At 34.2% G+C, this 14,500-nt stretch overlaps 2 protein-coding genes and 2 non-coding genes across 5 annotated transcripts; 2 read left to right on the top strand and 2 right to left on the bottom strand.

Annotated features, from left to right (window-relative positions):
* Positions 1–110: 110 nt before the first annotated feature.
* LOC133705231 (eukaryotic translation initiation factor 4B2-like) lies at positions 111–6,681 on the top strand. Its single transcript, XM_062130365.1, has 3 exons — positions 111–1,593; positions 4,908–5,336; positions 6,238–6,681. The coding sequence occupies exons 1-3, from the start codon at positions 452–454 to the stop codon at positions 6,260–6,262; spliced, it is 1,596 nt and encodes a 531-aa protein (XP_061986349.1). The 5' UTR covers positions 111–451; the 3' UTR covers positions 6,263–6,681.
* Positions 6,682–8,441: 1,760 nt separating this feature from the next.
* On the bottom strand, positions 8,442–8,513 carry TRNAK-UUU (transfer RNA lysine (anticodon UUU)). The gene has a single exon. It is a non-coding gene; the product is annotated as a tRNA-Lys (tRNA).
* An 82-nt stretch (positions 8,514–8,595) lies between these two features.
* On the bottom strand, positions 8,596–8,668 carry TRNAR-ACG (transfer RNA arginine (anticodon ACG)). Its single transcript has one exon. It is a non-coding gene; the product is annotated as a tRNA-Arg (tRNA).
* Positions 8,669–11,130: 2,462 nt separating this feature from the next.
* LOC133704864 (GDSL esterase/lipase At3g26430-like) lies at positions 11,131–13,812 on the top strand. Of its 2 annotated transcripts, none has more exons than XM_062129887.1 (5): positions 11,131–11,597; positions 12,300–12,509; positions 12,654–12,823; positions 12,912–13,182; positions 13,283–13,812. In XM_062129887.1, the coding sequence occupies exons 1-5, from the start codon at positions 11,345–11,347 to the stop codon at positions 13,549–13,551; spliced, it is 1,173 nt and encodes a 390-aa protein (XP_061985871.1). In that variant the 5' UTR covers positions 11,131–11,344; the 3' UTR covers positions 13,552–13,812. The 2 variants fall into 2 exon arrangements, with proteins under 2 accessions (XP_061985871.1, XP_061985872.1); XM_062129888.1 differs by having other exon boundaries at positions 11,164–11,597; positions 13,264–13,620.
* The last annotated feature ends 688 nt before the right edge of the window (positions 13,813–14,500 follow it).

The raw sequence follows: 14,500 nt of genomic DNA, 5'->3' as shown, positions 1-14,500 counted from the left end.
TCTTGACCGTCCAAATGTATGGATTCGAAAATCATTGACGCCTCCCTTGCAAGTGGGCCACACAATCCTCCACTACCCCCCACTCACCAACCAAGTATCCCTGCAACCTTTCTTCCGCTGATCTCATCAAGTCTGATCACTCCCATCTCATCACCCGCGGGTTACCTTAGCCCTTCTTTCATCCCTTCCGTTTATATTAAAAATTAAAAATATTTGAAAAACAAAAACCATCGACGCACCAAAGCTCAACAACTGTAACCTCCCTCCTTTTTCTTCATCTTCATCAACGTATGTTCCCGGTGTTCCGGCTCCCTTCACGGAGCCCAAGCTCATCACCCATCCGAATCTCTATCCCTCCCTGAACTCACCAGTTTTTCATTATTCTAAAAATCGTTTCGTTTTCCATTTCCCCTTTGCGGATCTTTTTTTTTAATTTTTTTGAAAAAAAACCATGTCAAAACAGAGGAGCAAAATCGGCGCATGGGCAGCCGATGCGGAGCAAGCCGAGGAAGAGGAGCGTGCAGCCGCTGCAGCAGCCGTTTCTCAAAGTTCCCCTAATCTGAAAGAAGTTGCCGGAACCGCTAAGACTAAAAAGAAGAAAATGTCTCTAAATGAATTCCACTCCACGCCCATCGGCGGCGGTGTTGAATCCAGAGGATTGACTCCGAACGTGATGTTCGGCCTCCCTACCGGTCCAAAAGAGCGTTCCGATGAAGAAATGCAGTATGGACGCCTCGGCGGTGGATTTTCCAATTATGGTCGAACTGGGCCGCAGCCTGGACGTATGCGTGATCGTGAAGACAGCGATGGATCTTGGGGAGGTGGTGGTGGTAGAAGGCAATTTGGTGGCGGTTTTGATGATGATCGAAGAGGTCCATCTTCTTCTAGGGTTTCTGATTACGATCAGCCTTCGCGTGCTGATGAGGTTGATAATTGGGCAATGGCTAAGAAACCACTGCCTTCCTATGATTCTGGACGACAAAGCCGTTACGGTTCACTCGGCGGCGGAGGCGGAGGCGGAGGCGGTGGAGGTTTTGGAGGTGGTTCTAGAGCTGATGAAGTTGATAATTGGGCGGTTGGTAAAAAGCCGTTACCTACTCCATCTTCGACTTTTGGTTCGGGTTTTCGTGATTCTGGGCCGGAGCCTGATCGCCAGAGCAGAGGAGGATACCGTGAGCCGGAGAGGGAGAGGCCTAGATTGGTTTTCGATTCACCAAGAGGTGAAGTTGGAGTTAACGAGCCTGTGAAATTAGACAGGCCAAATCCATTTGGAACAGCGAGGCCGAGAGAAGATGTATTGGCAGAGAAAGGATTGGATTGGAAGAAGCGGGAGATGGAAATAGAAGCTAAGAAGACTATGAGCTTACAATCTAGCAGGCCAACTAGTGCGCATTCTAGCAGACCTTCTAGTGGGCAATCGAGTAGGTCTGAAGGGCCAGGGCTGCAGCAACAAGGATTTGAGAATGTGGCTGTGAAGCCAAGGCCGAAAGTGAATCCTTTTGGAGAGGCAAAGCCCAGGGAGCTTTTGTTGCAGGAAAGAGGTCAGGATTGGAGAAAGATTGACCGTGAGTTGGAGCATCGTGGTGTAGATAGGTATGTCTTGTGGCATTATTATTGCTGTGAACGTATGTTGTGCACGTGGTTTTCTTGGAATTGCCTAGAAATTAATGTTCTTGTGTGTTTGCTTGCTTTGGTGTTTGCATATTGACAATACGAGGGTGCTTTGTTTATCTTATCTGGCTTCAAACTGCTTCTTTTTTGTTGTGGATATTTCTGTTGTTTTCAATTTGTTGTGGGGTATACATCATGCTAGCCATCAGCTTATCTTATAATGATAATAGGACATGGAGAGGAATCTGGATAATTTTGAATTACAAGTATGATCTGATGCTTTACTCATATTATCAGTGCCTTGTTGTTATGCAAAACATGTTGACTGACAACCATGCCTATTGCACTAGAATTTTGATGCTAGATATGGGCCAAAAAATTTTCTTATACTGTCCCTTTCCGAATCTGAATCTTGATTTGTGATGTAAAAGATATAGTTGGTTTGAAAAGCCAAGGCTGTTGACCAGACTCAAATTTGAGTAGGCTGAGCTCTAAATCAGACAAGCTGGTTCTATCCCGTGTTCAGCTAAAATTTTCTTGTTCACAATCATTGTTTCTAGGCTTATCTTTAATTATTATTATGCTTGGATGATATGTAGTTGCTAAATAATGATCAGAAAAAGGTAGCTCGGTTCCTATTGTCATTGAAGCTTTTGCGTTTCTCATATAAATGCTACTATTTTGCCTCTTATTTTTATTCATTTTCAGTCACTAGAATATATATATATATATATATATATATAACATAGTGAGTTTGTTTCATTAAAGTAATTTCTCTTGGGCTAAGTGACTGAACTGAATAGGATTGCGTTGCAACATCTGCATCTACCATTGACAGGCATAAGCAAGTTGAGTTATTGTTTTTAATTTTACAATTGGGCCTTAAAGTTGCCAAGTTGGCAAGCATTTGATTCTCCGTTACTTCTTGAGAATCACAGATAATATCCTTTTGTGCAAACAGGTTTTTGTGCCTGCTTTTTTAGCTTTCTTATATTTTCAGTAAGTTTTCTCATCATGTTTTATGATGAGAAATTTTTGTTACAGCTGATACAAGCACAAGATGGAGAAGTCTTGCCTTACCAAATTTCATTACTAGATCACTGTACTTTGATGGATGATGTTGTCTTGTTTTCATCTCATAAGGTGGTTGGTACTTTCTTTTAATTTCGTTAGGGAATAGATCTGAGTGCAACAGAGTGAGTTTTACTAAAAAAAACATGGTTTCTATTTTTAGATTTTATACCTCTGCTATATATATATATGTTAACATACCGACTATTTGGGCTGGTTCTCATTGTGTCCACTTTTACTTACAGAAATATTTTTTTTTTGTAAGAAAAAAAGTTTTTCTAGGGTAATTTTTCCTATCTTATTTATCTCCTTTACATCTTCTTCTTTACTGTCCTCAACCACTAGTTGAATGCTATAATGTTATCTTTTCCATCATCATGCGTATGGAAATACACTTTGAAACTAGGAATTTGCTGATCTACTAATGTTCGTAATTCGTTCATGTAATTTATCTGTTTTTAAAATTGCTCTAAAAGTTTTAATGTCTTGTTAAATCAATTTTACTAGTTCAGGTTCTTGAATGGATAGTCATGGTCAATTCTAGCTAGACTTTTGTGTTACTCTTGATCTCAGGACATTTGTTCATTTTGAATTGAATTCAGCTGGTGTCATGCCCACTAACATAATGTTTGCAAATAAAGAAGGAACAAGAAAGAGATGGGTAGTGCAAAGATGTTATCCTGTGTTTATAAGCTTCAATGTTCTACTTTAGGGGCCAAAATATCTGCATAATCTTGCTGGTTAGAGTATAATCTTGTCCATTTGATCTAGAATGTTTATGATCTTCATGGAAAAAAAAAGTTACAGTCAATTAGAAACGAAGAAAGGAGAGGTGTGTGAGGTAGAGACCTTTGTAACTAATTGATATATAAACCTTTAGAAAATATTAAACTCAAGGTTAATTTCTGTCCATAGAAAAGCTGGCACAAGGGGTAGTTTAGCAGAACCCACATAGACACACACATGTATATACATAGTGAGGGTTTCTATTTATTTTTTTCTTTTTCCCAACTTCTTTTGTTAACCTTTACAACTTTAATTCATTAACTTTTTCTTAGTGAAGCATGCATAAATCGACATTGCACATGACCAAAACATCTTAAATGATTTCCAGCAGCTCATTTTCTATAGGTGTTGCTTCCAAATTCTCATGAATGCATATGTTTCTCACATATTTGATCATGTTTTTCCTACGAGGGAGAGGTCCTTCCCTTTTTGGCCACTTGTGGTTGAGGAGGGATTAGCCACATGCTCAAATCTTTAGCTATAAGCCCCACTTTGTCTCTGTTGGATATGTCTCGAGGAATACCCTAAAATGTAACCTTTCCAGTCCCCAGCCATTTCAGAGTAAGATGTGAAAGCACCTCTCTGTCACTATTGTCTCCTTTTTAATTGTGCTCGTTTATTGTACTTTTGATGTCATGTAGGATAATATTCAAACTTGAAAGAAGTAGAATTCCATATAAGGGGAAAATATAGCAAGAAGAAAGAACTCCTATAGTAGTGGGTAATTCATATAGAAGAGGATTGAAGAATTGAAAAAAGACCAAAGAGAGAGTTCAAATAAACAAAGGAAACATACTTAATTCCGAGTCTCAATTTATCATCAATTAATGTTGTTAGCATTCTACTACAAAGATATGGTGTTTACAAAGACACTAAGAAACCCTAGTGTCCTAAACTAATAGAAAAAAAAATCCTAAAAAAATATTATCTTTTAATAAAAATAATAACAAATCCTAAAAATCTACTTAAATAATAATAAAAATCTTAAACAAAATATTATCCTTTTCTATTAGTAAAGCTACAGAATTTATCGAGAGTCCAAATTTTGTCCATAAACTTCAATGCATATATTGAGATAGGAGGCATGTTAGTAGTCCAAGATTACCTTATAAGGGATTAGATTCCTAAATAAGAAAATACTAACAGTCTAAAAAACTAATAAAGTTGATTACTATTGAGGACTAATAAAATACTAAATAGAAAAAAAAAATATTTGACAAATTTTCCTGATTTTCTAGTGAATATTGAAATTCCTGAAATACCCGTGTGTGAAAGACATAAATTTTGCATCTTTTGTTGTCTGCATAATCGAGTTGTATATGGATGCTTTAGAATGATATGTTTTCTATGCTTGTGCTCATTTTCAGCTCTGTGTGAACTGTGTCCTTGGTTCTCATGCTGACTTGTGAACTTTTATTCTTGGTGCCAATTTGTTTCAGGCCTGAAACTGAAGAGGAAAAGTTATTGAAAGAAGAAATAGAGCATTTGAAGAAGGGGCTTGAGAAAGAACTTGCAACAAAAGGGAACCAGGAACCTCCACGAGGTTCTGCTGATGACATACCCAGCTTAAGGGAGATGATATCTGAGAAAGAAAGGGAATTAGAAATGTTGGTCCGTGATTTGGATGACACAGTTCGATTTGGATCGAAAGCCAATGGAAGGCCAGGTTCTGGGGCAGGCAGGGCTTCTGGGTTTTCAGAGAGACCTCCTTCTAGATCTGGGTCATTTGACGAGTCTAGAAATATGGAGTTAATGGATAGGCCTCGATCTCGTGGCAAGCCAGATATTTGGACAAGGCCTGTTGATGACCGAAGAGCATTTCAAGGTGGAAGGGAAAGAGGATTTCTTGGTAGCGGAGATTTTGACAGGTAAAGATATAGCAATAGTTTCTTTTGTGTATTTCAGATCTTCCCTTGCGCATTAACTAGAAAGTAGCTTTTTGCCAACTTTTTCATTGTGGGACCCTTAAGGTCTTATGTTGTTCAAAGTAATGTCAACCATGGTTGCATCTATTAATATGGCCAAAAGGTTCAGTGGTTAATTTTAAGCTGACCATTTCATATAGGAAGTTAATTACTTTACCAGAAGGCCGTGAGAAAAAGGTTTGTGAATGAACTCATAATATCAATAGAACTTTTTGTTGGAACAGTTTATGAAACTTTAAAATTTGCTTGAAGTTGTATCCTTATATTGAGAATTTTGTAGTGGTTTTCGTTCATTAAATTAGGTGCAACCCTTTACCTTGTTTTAATTTTTGAAACCATCAGTTGAAAGAGCATGTTATTTCAAAAAGCCTAGAGATCTAGTTAACATGAAAGAGTTTGGGCAACGAGAGCCACAAGCATCATCTTCTAGCTGAGAGTTAACAATCAGAAGTGGTTTAAGGCAAAGGAATGCTTTGGAACCTCTATTTGGACAATAGCTCACATGATTGCTCCAGTTGTGAGTGTAAAGGCTAAACTGATCCAGCTGTTTGCAAGTGCCTTGCAATCACCTAGGAGAGTACTTTGATGAAATGCTTGGTGTATTATTTTTCCTATTCATCTTACTAGGAACCATTTATGCATAAAAAGGGTATCAAATTTTGTTGAAACCTAGCCTTTTCTGCATGGTTGTTTTATTCTCCAAGTTAAGGTAAAATGAAAATGTCTACCATGCTTGTTTTGCCATAATCATGCTATTGTTTTGCATGGCATATGCATTCCTCTCGGTTCCGAGCAGGGGAAAAATGAAATCCCTCCCGAATGCTAAGAAGGTTTTTCTTGACAGGCCGCGGACGGAAGATAGATGGTGAGAAGCTGTGATTCATTGAGTTCTCTTCATCTTTGACAACAGAAACCAAATAATATTTTCACTTCTTTTCCTTTCTTATTCCTTGTATTTTTTTTTTCTTTTTATTTTACATGTTCTTGTTTTTTGCTCTGGAAATGGAACAAGGATTAATGAGTTTTTAGCATTGGGTTGATCTGTTGTTACATCTTGAGACCAAGTAAAACTGAATTTCCACCCCTCTTTAGTCCGTTTTGAGGCAAGGAAGCTGTGTTATTGGTAGGACTCAATTTATTTGAACACCTCGGGACCTATAGGTTTTTCTTTGGCCTTGTCCTTTGACAGTGCCAAGTATTGTAAAGTTAAATCGTTCTGTTGTGCCTGAGCTCAGGAAAGCTGCTTTTTGCCAACTGCTATGCTGTCAATCGATTATTTTACTGCTTATGAATTGGAGTAGATGCAAGTGTGCTATTTCCAGCTTTAATTCTAGCCATAGAGACATGGGTATTCACAATATTTTGTAGGAGAATGTTAGTGTGTGCGCTGTGTTTGTTGTAAATTTGCTTGTCTAATTATGTGTTTGGTATTGTGGTAATTGTTGTTATGGTTGTGATTTGAAAAAAAATATTTTTATAAAAAGTGTTTTTAGTTGAGTTTGATTTGGTATTTATGTATGTTTGGTAAAAATTGTGGTTGAAATTAAAGTTGAACAAAATATAGTTTAATGTGTTTAGTTAATAATATTTTTGAAATTGAGGTTATAAAATAATTTAAAAAATATATATATTAATATTTATAGTTTTTAATTTAAATATTATAGATTTAACTATTGTTATTATATCATGAAATAAATAATACTTTATATAAAATATTTTTTTTTGTTCCATTAAACTATCTACAATTTCATCACGTATGAAATATATCTGACAAGGACTACAGTTTTTTTGGTTTTTTAAGCGCACGACAACATCAGGTAAAATATAATCAGGAACAAAATTGGAATTGCAATTAAATTCTATAAATGCTACTTCATCAAGCGATCTCTGTTTAATTTACGTAGTGGCATTGAATAAAGTTAAACACTAGTTTTTTTGAATAAAACACAATTAAAAAATTAAAAATAATTTTATTTTTTATTTTACTGGATTGGACCCAATTCAATGTATGGTGAGCTTTGGACCATACCCGATCCGGTTGGAATTGGTCCGACTAGAACAGTGTAGCATACTACATTGTTCGTGTTAATTGCATTGTTCAGCGAACAGTACAATTAGCATGAATAGTGCGCGAAAAGCACGAATTCCCTGATTCCTAAAAATTCAAGTTCTGCCGCATATAAATGATGGGACCCATGTTTTTTATTTTTGAACAATACGTAACCAAACAATTAATTAGTACGTTTTTAAAAAAACGTGAACCCTAACGCGTAGACAAACGAGCTAGGTGTTAAAATAAAAGATATTTATAGAATAAAATTTTTTAATGGTTATAATAATAAATTGATTAAGTGTTTTTTTCTTGATGTTAAGGTAAACTTTTTTTGATAAATGTCTCTGAATATATCTTATACAAGTATTTATAAATATTAATATACAAACATTAATAGAAAAAAATAATCAATATATTTTTTAAATATAAAATATAAATTATGATATATTATTTGAGGGTTGAGCTCGGATTATGCATTCAAACTTAATGAAAAGTGTTGGGTGTATCGTGTACTTGAGCTCGGGTTTCAGCTCGAGCCCAACCCTAGGAATGCATTTAAAAAATATTTTTGAAAATGCGATAAAAAGTTTTGTACTCATGATTATAATGGGTTTAGTGTAAAAAAGAAGAAGAAGAAATCTTGATCTATCACTTAGCTATCAATCAACCATGGCCTCCTACTTCTCTGCCCATCCAATGCTCAAGCGCTGCAATAACTTCGAAGGGTTCCTCCAGAGAACCAGCTCATATCTACTTTGAGAGACGGACACCAAGTAACTGGTAGCGTGAAATCTCATGGCGTTGAGGCTCAATAATTTAACAGTCAACTGAAGCAAAGGTTGTCTGCTTCCAGTTTGACGGAGCACCACCGTTGAAATCGACATCCTCTATTCAGCAATATATATAAAATTGATTAGCGAGGCAAAGAAGAAGAAGCATATAGCAACGATACACTTGATCCTGGACCGGGACATTAATATGAAAAATACAATGAGCGCCGTCTGTGGGGATCGAACCCACGACCACATGGTTAAAAGCCATGCGCTCTACCTCTGAGCTAAGACGGCTAGATCGAAACTGTAGCTCCATTTCATGATTACAAAATCAAAATAATGTACGGCAAAATATGAAAATTATTCATTGGAATAACGACTCCACTGGGGATCGAACCCAGAATCTCTGGTTCCGTAGACCAGCGCCTTATCCATTGGGCCATGGAGTCCTTGTTGACTTCTGTCTGAAAATAAAGGAATTAAAAAACAATAACATTTCTCTGAAATCTCTAGGAAGGGAATCCCAAGGGAAAACTATAAAATTTTGGTAATAGGCATTTGATTTTATTTTTGTTTTTTGTTTTGAGAAAATTATATAGCTACCACATGTTTGCGATCAAGTCCATTCCTGTTTATTTTTTAAGAATATAGCATTCAGTTAAAAAAATTAAAAATGTTTCAATCAAAGCTATTTTCAACACGGAGGGCAGCACAATAATCTGAACACATAACATAGAAAATATCAAACGTATTTTTACTTAAGATTTAAAAGTAGCGTTAACTATTAAAAATATTATTCCAATGTATTTTAAAAAATACTAATATTAAAAATAAATTTTAAAAAAATATATATTATTCCTATATATTTTTAAATAAAAAAATATTTTAAAAAATAATTACAATAACAATAAGATAAACATCTTATAAATTCTGACTCAATTATTATTAACCGTGTTTCTAAAAATTTTTAATTTTTTAATTAAAATTTAATATGATTTGTATATTTTGGATCATTTTGATGTGCTGATGTCAAAAATAATTTTTAAAAAATAAAAAAAATCATTGGTATGCATTTCGACACAAAAAATTATTTGAAAAACAACCATTATCACACTGCAAAACATCTTCTAAAAAGATTGTGGGCTGCTGCGTGTCTAAACAAGATATTTTTACGAGAGTTGAATGTGTTATATCATCTACAATCATCTAAATCTCAAGATATTCTTTTTTTTTATTTAGTCCATGGTATTTTTGTTAATGTTTGTTTTATTTGAAATTATTAATTGAATTGGGATTTTATGTCAATTTCATTCTCATTTGATTTTTTTATTTGTCAAATTTTATCTGCATTCTTTTAAATATTATTTATGTAATTAAAGTCTTTTTTTATTAAATCCTTGGTGTTTTGGCTAATATTTGTTTAATTTTAAATAAATTATTAAATTCAAATTTTGCTTCAATTTCATCCTGATTTGAATTTTTTTATTTGTTAAATTTTATCTTTATTTTTTTAATTGTTATTTATACAATCTGATATCATTTTTAAAATTGAGTCTTTTTTGTGATTTCACCCTTCATCATTTTTTTCCTATTTTTTCCTAATTCTTTTTATTGTTGTTATTTTTTGCTTTGTCAAATATTCTGGGTTGATATTTTTTTATTTAATTTAAATTTTAATATTGATTTGGTTTTGACCTTTTTAGTTAAACACGTGTCTAGAATTTTACAGGTTGAGAGTTTAAAAAATTAACCCATTTTTAGGAACTTTGCTCGGGATAGCTTTGTTTTTTTTAAATCATTTTATTTTTTTTTTAATTTATCCTTCAATATTTATTTAATTAGACATTAGGCTATTTTTTTTCTACGTCCCTTGTTTTTTATATTTAATTGGATTACCTTAAATCTTTTTATTTGTTGTCATTTTGTTAAATTGAGTTTATTCAAAATGAATTTTATTATTGAATTATATAGAATTGATGGATTAAGTATGATTAAGTATAGGCAAATTCTCACTTCATTGTGTTTTGTTGGGTTTTTTTTAGGGCATTGCTATAACGACTCATGTAATATATTAAATAATATTAAATATTAATTTTTTAAATAAAATATAATTAAAAATAAAAATAAAAATTAATCTTTTTCGATATATTAGCTTAGTAGAGAATATGGACTGTTGACAGTGAAATAATGGTGGGGACTTGAAGGTTTTTCCTTTCTTCTACGTGGATGTACGTTGTTGATGACTTCATATTTTTTAGTTAATTGTTGCAAGATTTTTTTTTTATTTCTTTAAAAGCACTGCAATTGTCTGAGCATTCTTTTTCAACATCAAAAAAAAATTAGGATAACCGTGGGTGGCGAAGAAATATCAGCGGGTAGACCCTGCAAAGATCCACCCGAATGGATTATCCGGGACGGTGTCCACTACACTCAAGCAGCTAACAAACGGGTTCCCGACCAGATTGTGGACGGTTCCATTTCGGACCCGCCATTTCCATGGAAGATGGCATGCCACAGGCAGCCAGTCCGTTAATGTTTTGCTGGTTCAAGAATTTGCTTTGCTGGTTCATTTGTTTTGAAATTTAATCAAGAGAGTGAAAGGGGATGGAGAATTATTGTTTTTGTTTTCTAAGAGTGAATTTTTTACATGAAATTTAATTCTTTTAGTGTTTTGTAATTTGCTTATATTAAAAATAAAAATAAAAACTTGTTTGGAAGAACGTAACTTTTATTTTAGATATTTTTTTTAAAATATATTTATCTTAAAAAAATATCAAATTAATTTGTTTCAGTGTTTCTTGATATATTAATATTAAAAATAAAAAAATAAATTTTTTTAACATATTTTTAAATATAAAAATACTTTTAAAAAACATTAGTATTTCGTTTTCAGTAACATGTGATCAATCAAGCTCAACCAGTCTTAATTTAGTAATAGTTTCCTATCTTTTACTTTTAGTTTATCCACCAATAATACTTAAGCTCATTCTAATTGTCTCCATACACGTTCACTGCCCTCCTCCTCCTCGGAGGAGGAGCATTTCAAATAAAAGGGGTGAGAAGACGTATCGTCTCCTCTGCTAATCCCACCACTCGTTACTAATCGCTTCCCATTCCCAACTCCAATGGAAGCACACCCTTCAAGACATGTTACGTTGGGCCTCTTTATATGGATGGCATCGCTACCATTCAGTCCCATTATCCTCACAACAGCTTCTTCATGTGATTTCCCTGCAATATTCAACTTCGGCGACTCAAATTCAGACACGGGTGGTCTGTCAGCAGCATTCGGACAGGCACCTTCTCCCAATGGAGAGACATACTTCCACCACCCTGCCGGCCGCTACTCCGATGGCCGTTTGATCATCGATTTCATCGGTATGTAGATCCTACGACGCATCTACACTATTTTCTATTTTTATTTTTGTCGTGTTGCCTGTGCAGCAACGATGAAATATTGAAACCAAGTCAAACCTAATTTTTATACGCGTCGGTTTCGAAAAGGATGCCGGGGAAATGATATTTCTGTTCTCTTTTTTTTTTCCATTTTGTTTTGGTGTAAATATAAATTATATATTATTATATTAATTCAACTTTATTGTAAAAAGAATAAATTATAAATTAATTGTAATAGTTTTGCAAAATGGATTAAACATTCTATCGTAGTTCTAAAAATAAATAATTGATTAATTTTCATATTTTCTAAATTTATCTTTGATTTAATCTTCTTCGTCTATTTTATACTTTTTAGTTCATTTATTATTTTAAAAAAATATAAAAAGATTGATGAGAGAAGACTTTTTTTATAATAAAAAATATTATGGACACCTGATATTCTTTTTTAAACAAGGATCTGACGTGATTCAGGCCGAGAAATCCGGGCAACCACCCCCTATGTGCCGATCGTTAGCTCATTCAGGGCCCCGGCGCCCAGCCTGATTAGTACTAATCAAAAAATTAAATCAATTTTAAAACTAGAGTGATTATTTAATTTATTTTAAAAAAACTAATTTATAGTTTATTCTAATAAAAAGAGAGGGAAAAAAAAGCATTATCAAATTTGAAAACTTGAATTTGTAGCGGAAAGCTTGGGGGTGCCACATCTGAGTGCATATCTAGATTCTGTGGGTTCAAACTTCAGCCATGGAGCCAATTTCGCCACTGCGGGGTCAACCATCAGGCCTCAAAACACTACGCAGTCTCAAAGTGGGTATAGTCCCATCTCATTAAACGTCCAATCTGTTCAGTATTCAGATTTCAAGAAAAGATCCCAGATAGTTCGTAATCAAGGTGATCAATCCCATCCCAAATTTCTAGTTGTTACAATCAATGTAATTATTATTATTTTTTTCTGATGGATGTTAGATGAATTAATTTGGAAAAGGAGACTGGAAATTTGAAACTATCCGATGAGGTTTTGTTGAATAATCACAGGAGGGATCTTCGAAACTTTGATGCCAAAGGCAGATTATTTCTCCAAAGCTTTGTACACCATTGACATTGGCCAAAATGATCTCACTGCTGGTTACAAGCTTAACTTGACCACTGAACAAGTCAAGGCAAATGTTCCTGACATGTTAGGCCAGTTCTCCAACGCTGTCAAGGTGAAGCGCTTTTCCTCTACATATACATATATAAACATCAATCAATTCATGTTTATACACACATTTTGATTTGATCATGTATGTGCAGCAAATCTATGCTGTCGGAGGAAGATCGTTTTGGATACATAACACTGGCCCAGTAGGGTGCCTGCCATACTCGCTGGACAGGTTTCTAATCACAGCAGCCCAGATGGATAAATACGGGTGCGCTACCCCATTCAATGAGGTATCTCAATTTTTCAACCATAGATTAAAAGAAGCTGTGGTTCAACTCAGGAAAGATCTTCCCCAGGCAGCGATTACTTATGTTGATATGTATTCACTGAAGTATACTCTAACCACCCAAGCCAAAAAATTTGGTAAATATATTAAATTATATAGCTTGATCATCAATTCCAGGCTCATTAATGAGGTTCTCACAAAATTAACGTTAACAATAGTTACTGATTTTTGGGGCAGGATTCAAGCAGCCTTTTGTAGCATGCTGCGGTCACGGTGGGAAATACAACTACAACAGCCAGAGAAGATGTGGTGCAAAGATCACTGTGAATGGGACGGAGGTGGTGATAGCTAATTCATGCAAAGATCCATCAGTTCGGATAATTTGGGACGGTGTGCACTTCACCGAGGCAGCTAATAAGTGGATATTCCAACAAATTGTTAATGGCTCATTTTCAGACCCACCAGTTCCTCTGAAAATGGCCTGCCATAGAACGGAACACCCTTGAGTTGCTCAAATTGTGTAAACACAATCCGCCTTTGCTAGCTTCCTTGCTTTTGCTGCTTTTGTTTTAGAACCCAGATGGATGTTCTAATGTCGGCTGTTAAGCACATGGTCCACGGAAAAGCCCAAACTATGTACTTGCTCTTTAAGTGCCATGTCCGGTCCTAATGGGCCAGCCTCATTAACATTAAAAACTTTGAGGGATAGATGCAAGTAAAGAAACATGATTTTGAATAACATCATGTTATTTAATTTTTTATATTAATTATATGTCAATTTTTAGGGGAAAAAATAAAATTCAATCGAAACAAAATAATTAAACAAGTTTACTTGATGTGATCTGTTTAATTTAGCATGATATGGTAAGCTAATTTAAAACTTAATTTAACTTGAAAATATTTTCAACACTTTGATGTTTTATTTTAAGAAAATAAATTATGAGATGGAAATAATTTTTATCATCAAACTCGTCATATGGATCATGGATCATTTGAATCTAATAATTTTAATTTTTAAAATCATTTTTTTATCTAATTAAATGATAACAAACACACAAAGGAAAGCGATTGTAATTTTTTTTGAAAAATAATATCATGCACAAAAGAGTGCTTGTTAATATTAAAAAAATATGCTACAATCCAATTAAAAAACACAAGAAATAAATTATAATATCTCAATGCATTTTTAATTTATTTATTTTTTAAAATTAATTAATTAAAAATCATGATTATAAAGCGGCAACCGAAGCGTCCTGGCATTCCCTCCATAAATAAGTGGTGCGTGTAGCCCAATGGTGGTTGAAGTGGCCCGTGTGACCTTTTGTTTTTTTTTTCTTTTTTTTTCCCTCTCTTTTACTATATTCTCATGCTAGCCTTAAAAAAATCAAATCAACCCCTAGAGTTTATTGCTCTTAAATTTTTATCCATATTCTTTTTATCATAATTTTTGAAATT

The sequence above is a fragment of the Populus nigra genome, chromosome 10, assembly GCF_951802175.1.
Source record: "Populus nigra chromosome 10, ddPopNigr1.1, whole genome shotgun sequence".
NCBI classification, from domain to species: domain Eukaryota; kingdom Viridiplantae; phylum Streptophyta; class Magnoliopsida; order Malpighiales; family Salicaceae; genus Populus; species Populus nigra.
This window is presented reverse-complemented; position numbering and strand designations above follow the sequence as displayed.